The sequence below is a fragment of the Podarcis gaigeae genome (assembly GCF_964106915.1).
Source record: "Podarcis gaigeae genome assembly, chromosome: 6".
NCBI classification, from domain to species: Eukaryota; Metazoa; Chordata; class Lepidosauria; order Squamata; family Lacertidae; genus Podarcis; species Podarcis gaigeae.
Window position 1 is genome coordinate 74,236,350 of NC_139682.1, and position 23,187 is coordinate 74,259,536.

General features: G+C 43.2%; 1 protein-coding gene across 6 annotated transcripts in view; it reads left to right on the top strand.

Moving 5' to 3' along the window:
• The window catches only part of DPYD (dihydropyrimidine dehydrogenase), a 495,490-nt gene that overhangs the window by 246,419 nt on the left and 225,884 nt on the right, over nucleotides 1-23,187 (top strand). For 5 of the 6 annotated variants that reach the window (XM_083743290.1, XM_083743288.1, XM_083743286.1 and 2 more), the window contains 2 exons: nucleotides 4,270-4,480; nucleotides 16,482-16,666. In XM_083743290.1, the coding sequence (XP_083599416.1) occupies nucleotides 4,270-4,480; nucleotides 16,482-16,666 (396 nt within the window). The remainder of the gene's footprint in view (nucleotides 1-4,269; nucleotides 4,481-16,481; nucleotides 16,667-23,187) is intronic. The other variant, XM_083743291.1, reaches the window with a different exon arrangement.

The window sequence follows — 23,187 nt, forward strand, 5'->3', positions numbered from 1 at the left end:
ATAAAACATTAAACATTTAAAAATGAACTTTCCTATACAGGGCTGCCATCAGATGTCTTCTAAAGGTAATTATCTCCTTGGTTCAGTGGTTGCTGAACTCCATACCCTCCAACATTTCTTTGATGAGAATAGGGACATCCTAAGAAAAAAAAGGAAAATTCCAGGATCAAATCAGAAACCGGGACAGCTTTTCTAAATCCTGCCACATTTTTTTGTAACCATAAAAGTTAGTAATCTTATCAACTTTAGTGAACACAAATAGAACACAATGAACCCTAAAGGTTTGGCTCTGAGAAAAAGAGTTAAGCTCTTCTTTAAATTTCATATCCATTTTGCATAATCCTTTCAAGAGATGCCCAGTTTTTGGAATAATTTCAACTCCTGCCTTAATGTGAAAACATCTTTGACCAAATTAGCAAGTCAAGCATCTGGTAGCATGACTAGAAGTTATATTCTTAAATTCACAAAGAATAGATTCACTCAAAATGGTGGGTGTTATTGAAGCAAGAAGTAAATCATGGGTAGGCAAAGGCCCAGGGGCCGAATCTGGCCCAATCGCCTTCTAAATCCAGCCTGCAGACAGTCCAGGAATCAGCGTGTTTTTACATGAGTAGAATGTGTCCTTTTATTTGAAATGCATCTCTGGGTTATTTGTGGGGCTCGCCTGGTGTTTTTACATGAGTAGAATGTGTGCTTTTATTTAAAATGCATCTCTGGGTTATTTGTGGGGCATAGGAATTTGTTCAGAATGAGAGCCAGTGTGGTGTAGTGGTTAAGAGCGGTAGACTCCTAATCTGGGGAACCGGGTTCGCATCTCCGCTCCTCCACATGCAGCTGCTGGATGACCTTGGGCCAGTCACACTTCTCTGAAGTCTCTCAGCTCCACTCACCTCACAGAGTGTTTGTTGTGGGGGAGGAAGGGAAAGGAGAATGTTAGCCACTTTGAGACTCCTTAAAGGGAGTGAAAGGCAGGATATCAAATCCAAACTCCTCCTCCTCCTCCTCCTCCTCCTCCTCCTCCTCCTCCTCCTCTTCTTCTTCTTCTTCTTCTTCTTCTTCTTCTTCTTCTTCTTCTTCTTCTTCTTCTTCATTCCCCCCACAAGGTCTGAGGGACAGTGGACCGGCTCCCTGCTGAAAAAGTTTGCTGACCCCTGAAGTAAATAATGGAGGTCATTTGGGTGACATTTCAGGAGGTTTGCAGAAGCATTCCGGGAGTCTAAATTTTGGTGGGCAAAAGCAGGGCAGTGAAACTGGCATACCTCTTTTGCCTTTTAGATCTGTCTCCTGTTTTGTAACAATGGCAGCACTCGTCCCAGTCTCAGAATAGCACTACATTTTGACATAGTATCATGGTGATAGAAGGGGGCAGGGCTTTTTTTCAGGGGGAACTCACAGGAACTTAGTTCCAGCACCTCTCAGGTGGGTTCTGGCACCTCTCAGGTAAGCATCATTGCCATTCTAAGAGAATGAGGGAGGTCATGGTGAGTTCTGGCACCTTTTCCCACCTAGAAAAATAGCACTGGCAGGGAGTGGGAAAGATATTCAGCAGTCTCTGGGTGGTTTGCTGCCACGATCACAGCGAAATATGGTGGCACGCTGGGAGAGGAGAGTAGGAAGTCTCCTTGCACAAGCAGATTTTGTTTTACTTGTTCAAGGAGTTATTTAGCACTCCTTTGAATTCAAGCCCTGGTTTCTGTGGCAGGTCTCATCCTCAAGGGTCCTGTCATTGTTACAAATGTCTGTAGCCTCGGCTTCTCTTTTTCAGGACCAGCTATTATGAAGTAATAGCTATGTACTGGTGGCATTGTGTTGTGAATGTACAATGCACATCTGCTCTGTTTGATAGGCATGTTGGGATCAAGTTCTCTGTGTGGGATCTCACTCCACACAGAATTTGGAATTTGGGAGGGGTGCTTGTCCTGTCATGGTTGTTACCCAGACTGTAGCTGCTCTACTGTTGCCCTTTTGCTGTGGCCTCACAGTTGCAACCTCCCATTTTTGTAGATTAACAGAGAGAAAGAGGCATGATGATGATGATTGATTGATTGATTGATTGATTGATTGATTGATTAAATTTGTATACTGCCCTATACCTGTAGGTCTCTGGGCGGTTCACAACACCTAGACAATATACGAAGCACAAAATACATAATAAAATACATAATAAAGGTAAAGGGACCCCTGACCATTAGGTCCAGTCGTGATCGACTCTGGGGTTGCGCGCTCATCTCGCTCTATAGGCCGAGAGAGCAGGCATTTGTCCGCAGACAGCTTCCGGGTCATGTGGCCAGCATGACTAAGCTGTTTCTGGCGAAACCAGAGCAGCACACGGAAGCGCTGTTTACCTTCCCACTTGAGCGGTCCCTATTTATCTACTTGCACTTTGACGTGCTTTTGAACTGCTGGGTGGGCAGGAGCAGGGACCGAGCAATGGGAGCTCACCCCATCGCGGGGATTCGAACTGCCGACCATCTGATCGGCAAATCCTAGGCTCTGTGGTTTAAGCCACAGCGCCACCTGCATCCCAAAATACATAATAAAAATAATCAAAACAAGTAACAGTATTAATGCATACTGTCAGTATTGCCTGATATGCCACCCATCTCCTCTTTTTCTAAGTTCTGAAGTCCTGTGTGTGTGTGTGCAATAGACTGCTATCTGCCAGTGATTCCATCTGCCATATTTCTTGCAGATATGTGGAGGTAGTGTGTATATCTGCGGAGGCACCCATTTCTGGTTTACTAAACCAAGTGTTGGGAACCTTGGGCCCTCCAGATGCTGCTGAACTACATCTCTCATCATCTGTGGCTGTTGGCCAGGCTTGCTGGGGCTGATGGGAGTTGTAGTTCAGCAACACCCAGAAAGCCACAGGCTCCCCATACCTGTACTAAACCTTCACGTGTTGGCTTCCTTCTTGCACTTTAATGAGGAGTGGTGCACATAGCAATAGTAGAATTTTGGGAGAAGGAGCTTGGGGAAAAACAGAGAGTGCGGGTTTGCTGCTCTCACTAAATTGGGCTTTGCTGCTTTGAATTCATTCTTCAGCTGAAATCATTGACATTTAAGAAAAGACATCTGACCAATGGGAGTAGAAAGAATTGTGACTATTGGCCATGGAAGATGTTGCTTTGTGTAGATTCAGTATGTGTCAAATGAATGGAAATAAAAATAATCATAAATGATAATTTAAATGCAAAAAGAGACTGGATGAATCCCAGACTTGAGGAATATTTTACGACGACAGCCTTGCCTTACACATTTTAATTCATTTAAAACATTTGTGGATTTGATAATTGGGCACCACAGCAAGTAGCTGACAACGGAATGTGTGTAGGTCTAACTGCTATTCCCAGAACAGATTGTGTGGTCTCCTCTCATATTGGAATGATAATGAAGCCTACTGTAAGAGCCTTTCACAAAGATGAAGCCGATTCCATTTCTGACTTCAAATCCAAGAGGTCTCCTAACAGATGCTGCTAATTAAAAGTAATGCAATTCCAGAAGTAGTGGGTGGTAGAAAAGATGGTTAAAAAGACAGTTTGATCTTCTGATTGGGGGGAGAGAGGTTGATGTGTATTGAGAATATTACCATTGTCCTGTTCGGATGCATATCTCAACCTGCTAACACTGGAATCTACAGAACGACCCACAATGATAGATTGCAGCCCAGTGTGTAGAAGATGTAGACTGCAATCCAAGGGGGCCAAAGAGGAGGAGAGCTGGAGGTGGATGACTCACTCTATTCCAGTGTCCCCACCGGCTCAGCAGAGCAGAAAGTGAAGATGGAGTGGTTTTATTGCGTTCCTGTTTTACTTTGCCAGTTTATGTTTCATTTAAGATTCCCGCCCCCTTGGAAACAATGGAAAGGAAATAGGCTATGCCAATGCTGTAGTTTATTCCCTCTTTTGGAAGAGAGGGTTGGGATAGAGAGGGTTGTAAATCCCGTGGACCTACAGACCCTCCCAGAACCCCCCTGGCATATCTCTCCTGTGCCATCTCCAGTATCACAATAACTGGCTGTGGATCTTGAGATACCAGATTTCTACCTCTGATGGTAGACCTTTCTTAAAGAGGAAGATTCAAATACTCAGCCCTCCTGGGACGCCTGCAATAGGATTGCAGGGTTAGAAAGTAACACAAGCGTTATCTATTTATATAGAATATTTGTAGACTTTTCTTTTAGGGTCAGACTCTCTCAAGATAGCTTTCAACATACAAATTCACCTTTAAAAAAAATCAATAGCAACTATGTTATTTTTCCCCTTCCAGGTAGATCTTGCAAAAGAAGAAAAATGTGAATTTCTCCCCTTCCTTTCCCCTCGGAAGGTTGTAGTGAAAGGAGGGAAGATTGTTGCTATGGAATTTGTTCGGACAGAGCAAGATGAAGATGGAAACTGGAATGAGGACCAGGAACAGATTGTCCGCCTGAAAGCCGATCTGGTGATCAGTGCCTTTGGTTCAGTCCTAAGTGACCCTAAAGGTATTTCTCAGTTACAAGGGGCACGATCCAGCCGCAGTTATGCACATTTAAATCCCACTGATTCAAGTATATGCATAATTGTCACATTGAAATCAGTGGGACTTACTTTTGGTTGGGTTTTCTCCCAGGATGTACTAAATTCCTAAGAACAAACACTTTGATGACTGGAATGTGCACATTTCAAATGGCTACAATAGAATGGAGGGTGAAATTTGATTTGAAATATTGTTTCCTGCCTCAGTTTCATTCTTTGAAAAGAGCACATTCAGTTTCTTATTTGTTCCTTTCGTAACTTGCATTCGTGCTCCTCTGTAAAAAACGTAGATCACTAAATCTCTTTTCTGTTCCCTAACAACTCTGCAGGAAACTTAGGTAGGAAGGAACAAGTTAGGCAGGTCAATTTTTAATTGTGTATAGGAAGTAGCCTTATGCTGAGTCACACCATTGTTCCATATATCTCATAATGGTCTACATCAAATTGGGGCTCCAGCTCCCATCTCTAGCTCCCATCATCCCTAGCTAGCAGGACCAGTGGTCAGCGATGATGGGAACTGTAATCCAAAAGCAGCTGGATACCCAGGTTTGGGAAACCGTGGTTTACATTGACTGGCAGAAGCTCTAACTGGAAATGCCAGGGTTTGAACCTATGACCTTCTGCATGCAAAGCAGGTGCCCTACGCCTAAGCCACTACTGCCCTTTTCCATTTTAAAAGTGAATGCCTATGCCCATCTCATCATGCTGCTTTAGAATGCATGCAAATCTGTATACATTATAGCCTTATTCAGTCATTGCTCATGTGAAGGGCTTGTGGGGAAGCTTTTCTAGTCATGTAGGTTCCCTGTGCGATCTAGAACCCTCGAGGAAGGGGAAAGGAACCACACTGTGGAAGATGCACCCAAACGCGGGGGAAGTGAGTTCTTTGAGGATGAAGGCTCCATCTTTGTTTTGCACGGCCATTGCCCCTTCGTGAAAGTAACTGTTGCTTGGAATTTTGTTGCAACTGCAGTAAGTCTCTTAGCTATTATGGGAGGGCTGTGAGCAACCCAGTGGCCCCTTCGGCGGATACATTGAACTGGCAAGGGAAATGTCTAGATTGGGCACTTTAACCAAGAGATGGAACGAGATTCAACTTGCATTGAAGTAAAGTTATTCATGAAGGCGTGTGAGAAGCACCATGTAAACCTGTTTGGGCATATAAAAATGGCAACTGGCAGGAACACCCAGAGAGGTGAGGTCTGCTATCACATCACCCATTTTCTCCCCACTTGCACATGAATGGACATGAATGATTCTATGAATGGGGGTTTTCCATGTGTACCAATTTGTCCTCTGTGTATTCTTTTTGTATGCATGAACATTGAACTGAATGGGCCTAATTTAATCCAGTTCTTTGTTCATTGGAAAAAGGGAATGTACGCCCTTAGTGCTGGGCTAGATGAGCCTTTGGTGTCATTTAGTTGGGCTCTTCTGATATTTCTTACGCTTTTCTATCATCCCCAAACCCACCCTGCCAAAACTTTTTATAGGGAATTTGATTTATCGGTTGCTTATGCCCCGAAGAGAAAAGAAATGAGCAACCGTTGAATCACTAATGAAGTCCTCATTGCTGAAGTTAACTTTAATTGGATCTTATGAGAACATATTTGAAAAGCTGACCTATTAAATAAGAAGCTGAATATAGATTTGCCAAATGACGCCAGTAGTGTCTATAGTCTCATCCAGCTGTAATATCAATCAGTTTAGTGGTCTTATTCTGCTTATCCTCTTTTATTGTAGTCCTGTGGTGAACTCAGCAACAAATGTTATCCAGCAACCTGATTAAATCCCAATTTTCTCTCATTCATATATATATATGATGGCTAGTTGTTGCGGAGGGTCATGTTGATTTTTTGACAAGCATTAATCAATAGAGAAATGTAGATTGGAAGAGAAGAGACAATGGTGGTATCAGAGTGGTCAACAGGATTATGGTCTTCTGAGCAGAACTGAGCCTTGTGATGTTCCATCAAATGAAAACTAGGGTCCCTGACTCCCTGCTACTTGGTACCCTCTAATTGTGAGGCCTCTATGGCAGCCTTGGGTCCTTTGATGTCACTGGACTATAACCCCTGCTAGCCAGGGATGATGGGAGTTGTAGTGCAACAACATCTGGGGACCCAAGGTTTGGAAAGGCTGCTCTATGCCCATGGCATGGCCACTAGAGGGCCCTGGGCTGCATTTCATCCATCCCCAGTGTACAGTATTAGCAATTTGGCATAGGATGTTCTGCTGTACTTCAGATGTGGCAAAGAATCTTGAAGCTTTCATTATTGGAAACATTCAGGGGTGAAATTTCTAACTTTGGTCGAGGGAAGTACCAGCTTTTTCAGCTTGAGGGCCACGTTGAGGGTTGGCCATGCTTCCAAGGGCCACATATTGGCATGTCACGATCTCTCACGCATGCACACTCACACCCATACATTCAGCGGACATTCATCCCACCACCTCCTGCCCAGTGTCTAAATCAATATATTTATCTATATCTGAACTCTCATTCTCTCTGTGTATTTAAATATTGCCTACATGGCTGCCAAATTATTGGAGGCTTGCAGGAGCATCATAAATCACCTGGGGAACCTATAGATGGTCTACAGACTATAGATTAGCCACCCTTGCTTCAGTCCCAGTGTGGCTGGAAGATTTATAGTAAAGTTCAGCTCTTGGATATATCCAATGTTAAATTTAAAATATAATGACAATAATTTATCTGTGATTATTTCATGTGATTTAGAAATAACTAGAGACATTTATGTGTCTGGGGGATAATAACACCTGAGACAGGGGGAATCCTGAGAAAGATTCCCCCTGTGCCCCCCCAGCCTTTTCAAAAGGGCACCTCCGAAAACTATTTGCCCCTCATAGTTGTGAAACATGATTATGTTTTGTTGTTTCCCTGCACTAGGTCTCATTTCAGCCTGGTCTCAGCAGCCTCCACAAGGAATGTATTTGTGGTAGATGATGAGGGTGATGATAAATATTTATTTGTTAGTAGCTTTTAAGGAATGAATTATTTAAGGTTGCTTTGGAGAAAAAGAGAAAAAGGCAAAAGAGCAGCAATAAAACTCGCAGTACAAATAGTCTGCCACCCTTCCCCATATTTGTTTCTCGGCTGCAAAAAGTTGTCCTCCTTTGTTCTCTGCACTTCAATTTCCTGTTGTTGCCACAGGGACTCCATTTTCTCCTGAAAGGGCTGTTCTTGGCTATAGTCAGAGTTGCCATTGATACAGTGCAGGAAGCTGCCTTATTCTTATCATGAATTCTGCTCAATATTGATCCAGAGATAGAATCCAACATATTGTTAGCAGAGTAATAAATAAATAAACTTAAGACACATTATAGGATTCCCCAGAAATAGACCAGAGGCAATTGTGTTTCATCCAGCAGAGCTTTACTGCTACAGAAGGCAAATGAGCATAATGGTCGCAAATCCAATACATTCAGGATTAGGACAGTCCATAAGAAATCCAGTTGCAGCAGACTTAACTTAAACCAGGCATCCCAAAACTCGGCCCCCCAGATGTTTTGAGACTGCAACTCCCATCATCCCTGACCACTGGTCCTGTTAGCTAGGGATGATGGGAGTTGTAGTCCCAAAACATCTGAAGGGCCGAGTTTGGGGGTGCCTGACTTAAACTTAAAAGAACTTGCAATAGCGCTAAAACCTTAATACTAAGCATACTATGTACAGAACACCACAACATAAGGAAAGAGAGAGAGAGAGAGAGAGAGAGAGAGAGAGAGAAAGAGAGAAAGTGAAACTCAGGCTCCTTCTGGCCTATTATTATAGTCAGAATGACCTTGGGTGAAAGAGATAACAGAGCCAGTTTAAACCAGCTGTGCAGCTTCTCTGAAGGAATAACCTAAATATCAGGAACCTCTGCTTGTTTCTAGGCAGAATAGAAACTTACTTGTCAGCTTGGAACCTCCAGCTTGTATCACACAGAGACACTTTCCAAACCCTCTTGAATTAATTAGAATAGGAAAGATCTTTACATATCAAATCAATACTTTCTGTACCAAGAAATGCACACTGATAATGCTGTCAGTCCATTGGTCCATCTCAATATTGTTCACCCTGACTGGCAACAGCTCTCTCCAGGGTTGCAGAGAAGCATCTTTCCCACCCCTTCATGAAGATGCCACACAGATGAACCCTGGGACCTTTCCCATGCATAGCCTATGCCCTGCCATTATGTGGAAGCCACTCCCCACTGTTGAAAATGTTTGCCACTGATTGACTGATTATATTTCTATGCTGCTTTTCATCCATTTTATCATTTAATGTTTTATTATGTTTTTGGATATATGCCAGAAGCTGCCCAGAATGGTTGGAGCAACTCAGCCAGGGTACAAATAATAAAAAAATATTATTATTGTTATTATTCAGTGTTTCCTAAACTTGGGTCTCAAGCTGTTTTTTCAGACCACAGTTCCCATCATCCCTGACCACTCATCTTGGTAGCTAGGGATGATGGGAGCTGTAGTCCAAAAGCAGCTAGAGACCCAAGTTTGGGAAACACTGCGGCTTACAAACAATAAATAACAAAAACAGGATAGGACATAATAGAACATCACAAATACGGCATAAGCCATATAGAGTCATTAACAAATCAGGAGAGAAGCAATTGCAATCTATGAGGCACTATTAACAAAGCAACAACTAAAAACAAAATAAGCTAAACGTCACAATTAAAGTCGTTATAGCCTTGCTGAAGAGGGATCCTGTAACAAGGCTGCTTTTCCAGAAGGGAAAAGGTAAAGGTAAAGGTACCCCTGCCCATACGGGCCAGTCTTGACAGACTCTGGGGTTGTGCGCCCATCTCACTCAAGAGGCCAGGGGCCAGCGCTGTCTGGAGACACTTCCGGGTCACGTGGCCAGCGTGACATCGCTGCTCTGGCCAGAGCCAGAGCCAGAGCCAGAGCCGCACACGGAAACGCCCTTTACCTTCCCGCCGGTAAGCGGTCCCTATTTATCTACTTGCACCCGGAGGTGCTTTCGAACTGCTAGGTTGGCAGGCGTTGGGACCGAGCAGCGGGAGCGCACCCCGCCGCAGGGATTCGAACCGCCAACCTTTCGATCGGCAAGTCCTAGGCGCTGAGGCTTTAACCCACAGCGCCACCTGCGTCCCTCTCCAGAAGGGAAACATTCCGCTATACCAACACAATTCACAAAGTTTATTGTCACCATTATATGTTGCTGCATATGTGCATTGTTATCATGCCTTTGAAACAACTCAGTGAAGCAACTCAGTAAAAGCGTGATCACATGAAGAAAGCCTTGTTCGCGTGGCACACCCATTACAAATAACACAGAAAGTGCATAATTTTCAACGGGATTATTTTTACAGGGGACAAAAAGCCGAGTTACTTTAGGAGGCTATTTTAAGCACTGCTTCGTCTTGCCTCAGACAGTTGCTGTGAAGCACAACGTGATCTTTCTGTAATTATTATTATTTCCCATTTCCCCAATACCTGCACAAGAATAGGCTTTCCTCCCTTGTGAATAGCTATGCTCAGAGTTTCTGCTTATCATTATTTGCCAGGTTTCACTAGGAGTTGATATCACATATGCTCTTACTAAGAGGCCATTGATAATCTTAAGTTTGGCAGCAGACCTGAGCCCAGAATAATGTGTTTTATTTCCACATTAGCTGCTGTAAAGAACAGAATAGAGAGGAATATAGATATGTACATATGTATATAATGTTTTTTTTTTTAGAATCCAGAAGTACATACCTTAAGGGAACTATGTCATACCAAAATAAGCAAGAAAATATATTGGATGAAGAGTGTCCCTTGACTATTGCAGTCACAATTTTAGAAATAAAGAAAAAAACAATTCACACAAGTTTTCTAGGTAGAGGCCTATAGCCATTTCCCCTCCCATTTTTTTAAAAAAAAGAAAGCAAGTTTTATTATTAATCAAGACATGAACAGAATTTTTTTTTCGGGTGGATGCCATTGAGAGGTACTATAACTGAGTTTTGGTAATCTCTGGCTGAAAAAAATCCTGTTCATCTCTTGAATAATAAAATAACGTGCTTTCTTTTTTAAGAGAACAAGGGAGGTGTTCAAGGTGAGTTCCGGCACCTCTTTTTCTAGAAAAGTAGCACTGGAAATGAGTGGACCCTGGCTGCTTTGGTCTCAGTTTTAGAATTAAAGAAATATTAATAATACATACAAGCTCTTTAGGTAGAGGAATATGGAAATTTCCTCCACTACCACCTCCTGCCTGTTTTAAATAAATTTGAAGCAACAAAGATCCATGTTCTTCTAAAGTTGCTGTCCCAATAAGACATGAGGTAAAATTTGAAGTACAGTACATTCTACTTGAGGGTTTTTCTCAGGAGAAAAGCCTGACATTTTGAGAGAAGACAAAATAATTTCAATAGGGCTAGAGAAATGTATCAGTTTAGCTGAGGAAAGAGTTTGTACATCCTTAATGTGCCACAAGAGGCATCTCATTGGCTACAAGAGCAGCAGAGGCCAGGTTGTGCCTGAAGTTGATAGTCTGGGGGTGAGGAAGTCCCAAAGAATATGGAGGAAGTCCCCCAACCTTAGCAGGCCACCTATATCATCACTCTGTGCTGGTGCACTAAAAAGCTGATAAATTTTCATGAAAGCTTAGAAAAGAAGAAGCGAAGGGTACTGTGGAAATATGGAGAACTGACCGTAAGACTTGAAAATAATAAGAGATACGGAAATTGTTCTATTCACTCATCCTTACCAGGGTCTAAAATCACCTAGCTGCATCTAGCTTACTTCGTTTATGATGTATCAAAATGGCGGTGCAAACTGTACAATACATTACAGGAAGAGCTCAGAAATATGCTTTTCTATCTGCTTCAGTTCCCTAAGAAAGCCAGTCAATTTAGGCTCCAAAGCAATGTTCTCCTGTGTCACTTTCTGTTGAACCTTTTAAGGGTGTTTTTGTGTGGGGGTTTTTTGCCTTAACAACACAAGAGCCAAACTGGCACTATCATAAAGTTATTGCCATCCTCTCCTTTCTTTACGTTTCTGGTTTAAGCAGAAGTCACTATATATCCCAAGTGCAGTCAAGGGATTACTGCCAGTTTTCGGTGAAAGAAGTCTGCAAGATGTATATCAAAAATAACATTAATGAGCTGCAAACGCCAAAATTACAGGAACTTATGAAATTGGTTAAACATAAAATACCATTAAACTGTTTACTGAGGCTTCACAGAAATACTGCAGCTAATGAGCATTTCTGCTATTTAAATAAGCCCAAATTGAACACACATTACATGGATACCTAATTAGTAATGGCAGTCAAGCACACACTGTGTCACTTTTAAAGCTTTATTTGAGGAATCTTTTCCATTTGATTTGTTTTGCTAATTAAAATATTTTCCAGCTTTTCGATATATCTTAATATTACTCGTAGTCGCCCCCCCCCCCACGTCAAGTGGTGTATAATTGCTTGATGCTTTCCTATTTGTGTTTATTTGCTCAATGAACGCAGCAGCTTGAACTATATTGTAGTCTACAAAATTATTTTGGTTTCTGCATTTGTGCTGCTATCTTTTGGTAACTTTGGCGTGCTGTCATCCAGTTTGAATGATCTGTTCAGATTGCTTAGCTATTGTCTCACTCGCAGTACCAGCAGCCTTTGCGTGGACAGGCGGAGTCCCCAGATCCTGCGCGGTCCCCCCCGTCATGTGGAATAACGACTCAAGACAACGTGCTATGGGATTAAATTGGCCACAACTTTATTAAATTTCAAATGTGGGTAGACCTTGGCTCAGGCATTGGGCGTTCTCCCTCCCCAGTCCCCAGCCGGGGACCTAGGGAGCATCAGGGTTATCCAGTGTGTGGGGGGGGGGGTGGGCCGGCTCTGGAGAACATATGTTCAAGCAGAGATAGCCGCCCCCGTAACGCCGCCGCCGCAGGGGAGAGCAATGACGACCTTCCGGCGTACGGTCAAAGCCTCCCTTCAGAAAACCCCTTTAACGGGGAACCCTGGTATCGCCGCCGCAAAGAGGAAGATGGACAAAAGGATTCTGCCCAAGGCCTGATACCGCCAAAGTTGTGACGTTTTGCTACGGGAAAGGCGAAACCTGCCAATGCAGGGAAATTCCTTTCCGGCCCTTTAACAGCGACCTTAACGTAGCAGCGCCCGCATACCTGTGAAGAAAAGTTAACCTGCAAAACCTGTGAGGAAAATTAACCTGCAACATAAGACATTGACTGAGGGTGGGTAGGGTGGGAGAAGCTCTGGAGCCAAGTGAGGATTCCCAGGTAAGATCCTCCCTCTATTGTGTGGGCAGGTAATCCCTCCCCTACCTGGCCTGGTCTCCTTGGCAACTCTTCCCCCAGGTGGGATTGGACAACTGACTGAGGTAGGCGGAGACCTCCAGGTATCCCACCTGAGGGAAGGCAAAGCCTAGCCTATGCTGTTGGAGCCGCTCCAGATCTAGGGGCTGCACGCGTCCACGCAAAGGGCGCCCCCCGTTTTAAGCGGGGAGCGGTCATTCAAGTGCTGCTGGAAGAATATAAGTTGTCCCTGCAGTGGAATAAAATGTTTCTTGATAGTGAAAACAGGGTCCTGTTTCCTGATAGTGGTGTCAGAGCTACTTTTGTCCATTCCCCACTAATACCACAGTAACCTGGGAGGGGTGAGACTGTGTGAGATGAACCATACAGGAACATCAAGAGTCTGGATTCAGAGTAGTGGTCAATATTTATTGCATTTATATCCTACTTCTTCTCCAAAGAGCTCAAGGTAGTAATAATGCTCATGATTCAACTTCCCCTCCCCGTTTTATGATCACAACAACCCTGTTAGGCTGTGACTGCCCAAGGACACCCAATGAGCTTCAGGGCTGTGACAGGATTTGAACCCAAGTTCAGCATCCTAACCACTACACCACACAGCTAATAGTCTAATTAGCAAATTTTTCCTGTTTACTATAGTTGCGGAACTACCATTCTCCAACAACTATGAAGTGCCTATTAAGGTTTTGGGAAATATAGCCTGGAACGTTAGGTCCTCTTTATTTTATCCGTAGAAATATTAAACCAACTCAGCTGCTTGGAAGTCAGATACCTAGAGAAAAGAAATCTAGTCTTGGGACTTTGTAAATTATTTTAGCAGACTTAACCAAATGCATGCTTTGTTTGCTTCCGTTCAGTTTAGTTTTCTGCAAGTGGTGGGACTTTAAAGGAGACTAATCGCTTCTGATCCTGAAAGTGACACAGTATTTCCAGTTTTAAAATTAGCTGCTGAAACATGCAAAACAGTTTCTTTTCCTGGTATTTTTGTCTAAGCCATCAGTGCTTTATCTTAGCATTCAGGGTTTCAAAACATTTCGTGCTTGGCATTATCAGTATTAGCAGCCCCTATGTGGTAGTCATATTAATTTGTCATAATAACGTTTTGTTGACTGTATCAAAAAATGAGATATTGGACTTAATTATTACTTCCTTCCCGTGCATTTTGAGATAGTGCCTGTGTGAGGGTCTAAATCGAATTTGCTTTGTTTTCCCCCACCCACTGCCACCCCACAGATTCTCCTCTTGGTGTTTTCAGTGACAGTGGTGACCATGACCCAAATAGACTTTATTCACCATAGCATCTCTGAGGCTGAAGAATCTAGCCACTTGTAAAGACTGAAGAGGCTTAACTCTTCTGCGTCTGGAGCAGCTGCAGAAAAAGTTTGAAAGAAAGCCTTGACTGTGCACCTCCATATAACTTCTATGGGGCAGCCCTATTTCTACTACAGCCTCAGTTGCCTTTCCTCCTTCAAATCCATCATGGAAGTCCATTCCCCCTCCTCACTTGATCTGTCCCACTAACAAGCCCTTGACACATGGTTGCCCTCTATCCCATTATTTAACTCATTGACATGGAAATGGAGAATGGGAAATTATGGAAATCTGATCCCTTCCTATAATGATAGTTTTGACTTTACAGAGGGTTTCCCAAGGCAAAACACAGCTGCCTCTGCTCATCTCTTGTAGAAACAGAACACATCTTTGACACTGTCTATGACAACTGAGAAATATACTAGCAGGATTCTCTTTTACATATATGACAGCACAGCTACATCAGTTTAATTGACCTTAGCAATCTGCATCTGTGTGTGGTATGTCCCCAAGGGATGCTAAAAAACCCCCTCCCACCCTGTCACTTGGAAGAGGGGGGGGGAGGGAGAACCCGGGTACCATAATAGAGTAATACCTACATAAAAGTCATTCATTTGATGCAGGGCATCAATATGTGCTAAAATAATACTCAAATGCACTTTCATATGCGGCTAAAATTAAGGAGCTAGTGCTTTTTTAAATGACAGATTGTTCTGAATTTTAAACTATAGCAGAATAAATGACATTATTTTGAAGTTAAAATTACTTTTTGCCATGAGCAAGAGAACAATCTTCCATTCTTTTTTTGCCGTTTTATTTATTTGCCTAATTGTTTCCTGGTTTAATTTATCATAGCTATTGTTTGTTTCATTTTTTGCCGGTTTTCAGGGCAAAACCTTTCCAAGACATCTTGCATCAAACCGTAATGAACGATACATCAAAAAATATAAATGCATTGTTTCGTTGTTTATTACACATGTGCCCTGTTTTTTCCTGTGAAGAATACATCTCACCCCACATATTATCCCCATAGAAACCCTAAGAAGTTGAGGCTGAGGGTTCATGACTGATGCAAAGTCACCAAGGGAGTTTTATAGAGGAATGGGGATCTGAAACCAGACTTTCCAGTCTAAGACTCTTCTACCAGCAGCAGATGGTAAGACGTGGCAGCGCCATTCACCTGACCTCCCGGCAATTGAGTCACTGATGCATACCAAGAAGAGGTGAGGTAGCAGCAAGGTCAGCATGCTCCAAATGCACCAGAAGGAGTGCTAGATTGGTTCTACCAGCGTGTTTGCACTGTACTGCCTTATTTCTCCCCTCTCCTCCTTCTGGTATGAAGCAGCAAGTAAGGTGGAGGGAGGTCAGGTGAGCAGCACAGCCCCACCATGTTGTCCACTAGTGCCTACTATTCCACTCACAGCAACATACTGTTTTGATTACCTTAAAATGAGACGATAGTCATCAAACAACCAGAGAGTCCTAGTTTCCCCAAAAAGCAGGTAAGGATTTAAACTTGATTTTGGACTGTGCTTTTTCAGATTGAAGGTACAGTAGTGGCTCGTAATATTGAAAGTTCCTCAAAATAATAATCATCATCATCATTCTCAGTGAGAAAGGTTCTGGCCTTGTTGTTTCTCTGAGATGCTCATGAGATACATGCAGAGAATGGTTTTGTGCTAAAGAGCATTCCGTTAAGTGATTCCCCTTCATGGGCAGTCTGAAGTGTTACAGTCCTTCAGGTACCTGATAATATGCAACATTTTAAGTGTTGGTTAATAGTAGGAGCATCCAGCTTGCTTGGGAATTCTAAGACTTCAACAGCAGCCCACATTGACAATGAGTGCGTTTTTGAAATGTCGAGGCCACCATATTGAGTCAAAATGGCATCCAATGGTACTCAACAGGAAACTTCCTCTGTCTCAGGGGCCATCATGACAAATTTGGTTATGGTATCCTAAGATGTGTCCAAATCTCTGAAAGATTGAGTACACCCTTGTGTTTCAAAAGAGCACCCAACAGTATCCAAATAAAGACAAGACAACTTATCTTTGACCTTAGGAAACACTGTCCCAGGTTTGGTTATGGTATCTTAAGTGGTGTCTAAATTGCTGCTGTTTTGAAAGGTCCAATCTGCCATTTTGTTTTGAAACAGCATTCAGTGGTATTCCAAAACAGACAAAAACCTGTTCCTCTTGGTTTTAGGAGCTGACACGAAAAATTTAGTTAAGATATTTTAAGAGGTATCTGAAAATACATGTGTACAGACAAACAGTTTTTCCAAACTTACAGTAGATACCTGTGTCACCTACTTTTTTCTGTTTCCCTCCCACCTCCTCTTTCCTTACAAAACAGTAAAAGAAGCCCTGCATCCTCTCAAGTTCAACAGATGGGGTCTCCCTGAAATTGATCAAGAGACCATGCAAACGAGTGAACCAGGGATTTTTGCAGGAGGTGACGTTAGTGGACTGGCCAACACTACAGTTGAATCAGTGAATGATGGAAAGCAAGCTTCCTGGTTCATGCACAAATACTTACAGGTGAGTTTTCAGTGGACTCTCCTTTGACTTTACCTTGATTGCTCCTGTCAGGTGTGCAGAATCATGGAATTGTAGAGTTGGAAAGGACTTTCGGGATCATCTAGTCCAACCCTCTGCAATGTAGTAATATGCAGTTATCGCAAAAAGGGATCAAACCTTGGCGTTATCAGCACCACTCTCTAATCAACTGAGCTATCCAAGCTTGGAGCGTATTCCAATTCATGGAGGACAAGGATATCAATGACTACTAGTCATGATGGCTGTATTACATCCAGTACCATAGGGAACTGAATACCAATTGCTAAGGGTTATGAATGATATTCTCTTCCCATTCTGCCTTTGGGCTCCTCAAAGGTTTCTGACTGACCACTGTGAAAACCAGTGCTTTTTTTCTTTAAAAAATGTTTAGGGGTACTCTTATTTTGACTCAAGAAAATCACCATTTTATAGTTCAAACCAGGGAAAATAAATACAGTAAATGGACAAAAGTACAAAGGTTCGCAAAATGTTTAGGGGTATGCGTACCTTTGCGTCCCCACCCCCACCCCCGGAAAAAAGCACTGGTGAAAACAGTGCTTGAACACTGTGAAAACAGCAGATAGGCCTTCCAATCTATCAAGACTCTTTTTATCCTCTTCTGGAGTCCAACAACGTATGGAGGGATATAGGTTCTCCACCCCAAATTAGCTATAGAAACTGGAAAATAAGAGAGGGTCTGGATTATTGTTTAGGGGTTGGTTGGTTGCTTGGTTTGATTAGTGTGCTTTAAAAAAAAATAGTAATTCTCATTGGTTAACAATTCTTATTTGTACCCAAAGGGGATGCAACTTAATGCATAATACACTGCATAATACACTTTACTCAAGTAATTGGATGGGGAAATAGCTTATAAATATTAAAGGATCTCAGTCTTTTGAGCAGCATGGAAGTTTTTGTTTTGTTTTTGTTTGGGGTTTTTTTTAAAAAATACTTTTAGCGTTGTCACCTGGGGCAGAAATTATTATGTACAGGGTGTGATCACACCATCACTTTCTAAAATACATATACACATACAAAACAAGGGCACCTGCACAAAGCAAGCTACCTACCTGTCAGATAAATTTGGCAGTCACACAAGAGACCACAGGAGGAAGGCAAGAGAGCCCTTGCTTGTGGACAGAACTTTATACAAGAGGGGGGAAATAAATAAATAGCAAAAACAGACAGACCTCCATCACTTTCTAAAATACATATACACATACAAAACAAGGGCACCTGCACAAAGCACTCAAATCAGAAGCGTAGCACTCAAAACGGTGCATGTTTCGAAAACAGTTCACAAACCAGAATACTTACTTTGCAGTGTTTGGGTTCCAAGTTGTTTGAGTACCAAGACATTTGAGAACCAAGGTACCACTGTATGTGGATTGATTTAGCATAAAGAACACCACTCCCTAGCCTTTCACCAATCATATTTGTTTCTGTACTGAAGAGTGGCTATTTTCCAAATGATTGTTTACTTGCCGTGGCTCCTAAAACTACATAGCTGGTTCATGTAGCCAAACGTGCTGTATTTCCCATAAGATTTGTGTTTTTGCTTTGTTTGGAAGCAGACCTTGTCTTTTAAGTTAATGCAATGGCACATGCTATCACTTTCCTCCCCTTCTAACCTAAAAACTGGCCCTCTGAAGGGTGAGGGGAATGGCTACAACCATTTCCTTCCCAAACGCCCATTACTGTAATAGAGAATTTCAGATACTCCTTTTTGTTAGAGATTTCTTTTCCAGAGCCATTTGAAACAGAATGAAAACCACACTTTGGTGTCAGTCAAAAGAATTTATGTGGGATGTGATGAAGCAGTACATACACACGCATTGTGGCAGCACATTCATTTTTCATGTGCCCATTCTACAACAATGGCATGGGAATCACTTTCAGGGAGTGGTAGAAAAGAATATTTAAAGCAGTAAGGGGGAGGCTGTGGCCCTCCAGGTGTTGGTTGGATTACAACTCGCATCATCCCTCATCCCTGGCTATGCCAACCTGTACAACGTGGTGGTCCACGGGTACCACATCTCTGATTTACTGAGGATTTCTTCGTTATTTTCAGAGGAGAGCCATGTTAATCTGCTGCAGCTAAAGCAAGTAGGGTTCAAATAAGGAAATGCAATGTGATGCTTCCTGTGAACTATGGAAGCACTTTCTTTGGGGACAGTTTCCATGTTTTCCTGGCTCCATCAAGCCTTTGTCATAGACCAAATGGTGGTGCTGTGATTCAGAAATGGTTATTCAGGGTGGGAAAACTATTCCTTCCAGGGGGTTTTTACCCCCTTAACCTGAATACTCAGTGTTTCTAAATTCTCAAGAGAGAGAATTACATTTTATTTGAGCCAAATGGCAACCCAGCAAAATTGTGGCCTCTGGAATAGACTGGAACTCACCAGTTCTGCATAGTTAAAACTGTGGGATGGAGAGCAAAGGGAATCAGGAAAGAAGGAATCCCATTTATATTCAATGCTAGTACTGTATAAGGAGCTGGATCTGAGGTTGCAGCAAGAAGCCAGCAGTGTTATTTTGTTAAAATGTTTAGGATGATACCGACTTGGTTATCACTCACGAGGTAATTTGCAGCATCTAGATCATGATCTTTAAATTTCTTCACTGGCTCCAGCTCCATGAATTTCTGTGGGGATTGCACTGAGTGCTTTGAGGCAAAATACTTACGCTGAATTAGACCCAATTGGCTGTATGTCAGTCTGTGGGTAAGATTTTATTTTTTGCAAGGAAAAAAAAAATCTTTATAATAGCCTCTGCAGTACTTCAACCCAGGGACTTTAAAGGAAAGGGTTTTTTTTTTTGTTGTTTTTTAAGGGAGAGTGAAATAAGTGCCATAAATGCTGCCAGCTCTTTTCTGTTAACATAGGTACATTGTTATATAAATGGTGGAATTTGCCTCAAATTGTAGCTTTTGGAAGAAAGTCTCCGAATATTCCACATTCTATAAAGTGAGATGCCAATAGATTTCTACTGAGTCGCAGTCCAAATAATAGAAACATTATTATTATTATTATTATTATTATTATTATTATTATTATTATTGGGGGGCCGGAAGTAGTTAGGTGTTTGGTGTGTCATTTTTTTGCAGGTATGGAGGAAAAAAGGGACATCTTCTAGTCATTGCAATGTGGCAGTTATTGCAGTAGAGCATTTATCAGGAAAAAAGAGTGCAATGGCAGGCAGGTGCATGTAGTTGCTGAGTTGTTAGTGCAATGCAGCAACTCAGAGCCAGGAGGTAGTAAGGTTCCAATATCACAAACCAGGGATTTTAGATCCAAGTATGTCATTCTCTAGGGACACGGGTGGTGCTGTGGGTTAAACCACAGAGCCTAGGACTTGCCAATCAGAAGGTTGGTGGTTCGAATCACCGCGATGGGGTGAGCTCCCGTTGCTCGGTCCCTGCTCCTGCCAACCTAGCAGTTCGAAAGCACGTCAAAGTGCAAGTAGATAAATAGGTACCACTCTGGCGGGAAGCTAAATGGTGTTTCCGTGCGCTGCTCTGGTTTGCCAGAAGCGGCTTAGTCATGCTGGCCACATGACCCGGAAGCTGTACGCTGGCTCCCTCGGCCAGTAAAGCGAGATGAGCACCGCAACCCCAGAGTCAGCCACAACTGGACCTAAAGGTCAGGGGTCCCTTTACCTTTACTATGTCATTCTCTATGCTACGGTGACCAGCTTCCTGCAAGAAGAAGCTGTTGTTCTCTACCACTTCTGTACTTTCACTGGAGACAGTCAAAGGCTAAAATTGCAACTAGGAACTCAAGAGCATTCATGGGGCCAAGAGGTTTCCTCTACCTGGCTGGCTCCTAAGTCCAAACAAACTTTTCATGGTCAATTTCAGTCTCAGCTCTGATTCCCTCTCCATATATACAGTACCTGCTTGACTGCCTTGCTCCTTCTTCAGCTGGTGTCCAGACCAACAGCCCTGGCTGAAGTGTCTAGTACATCTCTCATCTTAATCACAAGCACAGCCAAGTGGCGCTCTGCAAGCTACTATTCTCTCCTGTTGACTATCCCTTTGCTATAGTATTCTCTCCCATATGGAGATGATCTGTATTATCAGACCATCTTGTAACTTTGGTGTGAATATTACCTTGTCGACATGTCTGAGGGTTTTTGTAGCACTGATATCCATGATGGCATGGCTTTTGGGTGTTCATCTGTGTTGTGTTCATCTGATTGGCAGCACATCTTGTGGTTCTTCGTAGGTTTAGTCTCTCCTGCCTCCAGACACATGTATGTATACCAAGGCGCTACTAGTAAACTCTTGCTTAACCCCAAATTCCAAGGGACTCCATTGAGAGCCATGGGCTTTGTATGACCAGGGACTGCCCAATTGTGATTCGAGGACCCGATCCCCGCTTGGGCAATAAAGACACGTGGACACAGAATGTAAGGTTAATGGGTAAGGTAAAGGCCACAACTTTATTGATTACAGCATGTGAGAAGGTATTGGCTTAGGCATTGGACCACGGAACATTAGACTCCACCCACTCGTAGAGGGGTGAGTCTGAGGAGGGGTTAATCACCAGTAGGGGGAGCCTGTTGATGCTAATACAACTATAGGCTCTCTTCCTGATGTCACCGAGGGTCGTGCCATGGCCCCCCACCACACGGGCATCGGACAGGATCCACGACCGCCGGATTCCTTTAGCGGAATACCCAAAATTGTCGGGGAAGGCGATAGCCACACCTTGCCCCCCGAAACACCAACAACACATTCCAGTGCCTAACCGCCAAATACCACGAAAGTTGTGACGGTTGCTACGAGGTAGGCGGAAAAAACCAAGAGGCCGGGCCAATTTAGCCAATTGGAAAAAAACTCCTACCAGGCCCCCTGGTTAAACAGGGCGACCAACCAGAGGTCCATAGCAAAGTCTCAGGAACAGCTAATCTAAAGGGAGTGGAGGGTGGGTGACTCGAAGAAAATGTGTGTGCAATGGTGGAGATGGCTGGCGCGGCTCCCTTTGAGCAGCAAGCCATGCCCCCGCCGAGCTTCTCTATTGGGTGCCCAAACGGGGAGGGGCGTGGCGCCAGCCCTGGAGTTGAAGCAGGGGGCGGAGCACCCCCTGCATGATGCAGGAATCGTCTCCCGCTCACAATCCCTTCCCTCCTGGGAGTAGGAAAGGCTTTGTCTGGAATTGTTGGGGGATTCTGGCATGCACACACACACACACACACACACACACACACTGATGTGGATGTGGAGCCCTCTCCAGCATGGATGTTCCTGGCATTTCAGAGAATGCCTATATGTGCATTGGAAGAAGGGCAAAATGGTGCTTATATTCTTTGCTAGCACAAAGAATAATAGACAACTGTGGGCTGATTTATACTGTACTTGGCAGTCATTTCTGTCGTGTGTACGTACAGTTGTCCTAGTGAATGTCATAAAAACAAGACTTGCACAGACATGCACTGAAGAACCATTGGATATTGTTGTCTAGTATGTGTCCATCAGGCATTCTTCCTCATTTTATATACCATCCCCATGTACAGAGTGCCCATTCTAATGCCAGCGGGGTGTGCCAAAAGAACAGAGAATCACCAAGCAGTTCTCGGAAGAGTCAATTCCTTTACTCTCAGTATAATGCAGTTTCAGTTACAGTGGTGCCTTGGGTTAAGTACTTAATTCGTTCCGGAGGTCCGTTCTTAACCTGAAACTGTTCTTAACCTGAAGCACCACTTTAGCTAATTGGGCCTCCCGCCGCCACGACGTGATTTCTGTTCTCATCCTGAAGCAAAGTTCTTAACCCGAGGTACTATTTCTGGGTTAGCAGAGTCTGTAACCTGAAGCGTATGTAACCAGAGGTACCACTATACATACAGTTGTAGATACAGTCTCCTTACAGCATACAGACTATGCTCTGGCCAAGGACAGGGACCAAGAGCAAACTTGCCTTAAATACAGCAGCATTTGTATTGTAGATTGTGCTGAGTTGTTCTCACATGCTTGCTGACTCATTCTCACATGCTTAACCAGCTGCAGGTGCAGGACAAAACACACCCAAATTAAACAGCACGCTGAAATTAATTAAACAGCATGCCAAGAAAGCACATCTTTCTTGTCCTCTTTCTACATGTATAAACCCTTCTACAGTACATTAACATGCCACCCTTCCTCTAGGGAGCTCAGAGTGCCTAGTAAATCTCCCATTCAGATTACAAGTCCTGACCTCAGCTTCAGTCATGGAACTGTTATCATTTGCCTTCAGAGCTTTTTCAAGGCATCTTCCCCATCACCCTTTATGATGCTCACAATGGCGAGTGCCTCTGAGTAGCGGAATGTGAATCGGCCCTTTGATTTCTAAGTGTGTCGCTTTTTCTTCCACATATGCCTTGTTGGGCACGGATCCGCACAATAAAACACACGTTTCTCCGGAATATAACTAAAGGCATTGGAGGAAATCTGACAATTCGTAGCTTGTCAATTGGAATTTTAGATCAAGTGGGCTTAATGTTAGAGTTGTTTCTGTTACCCTTTG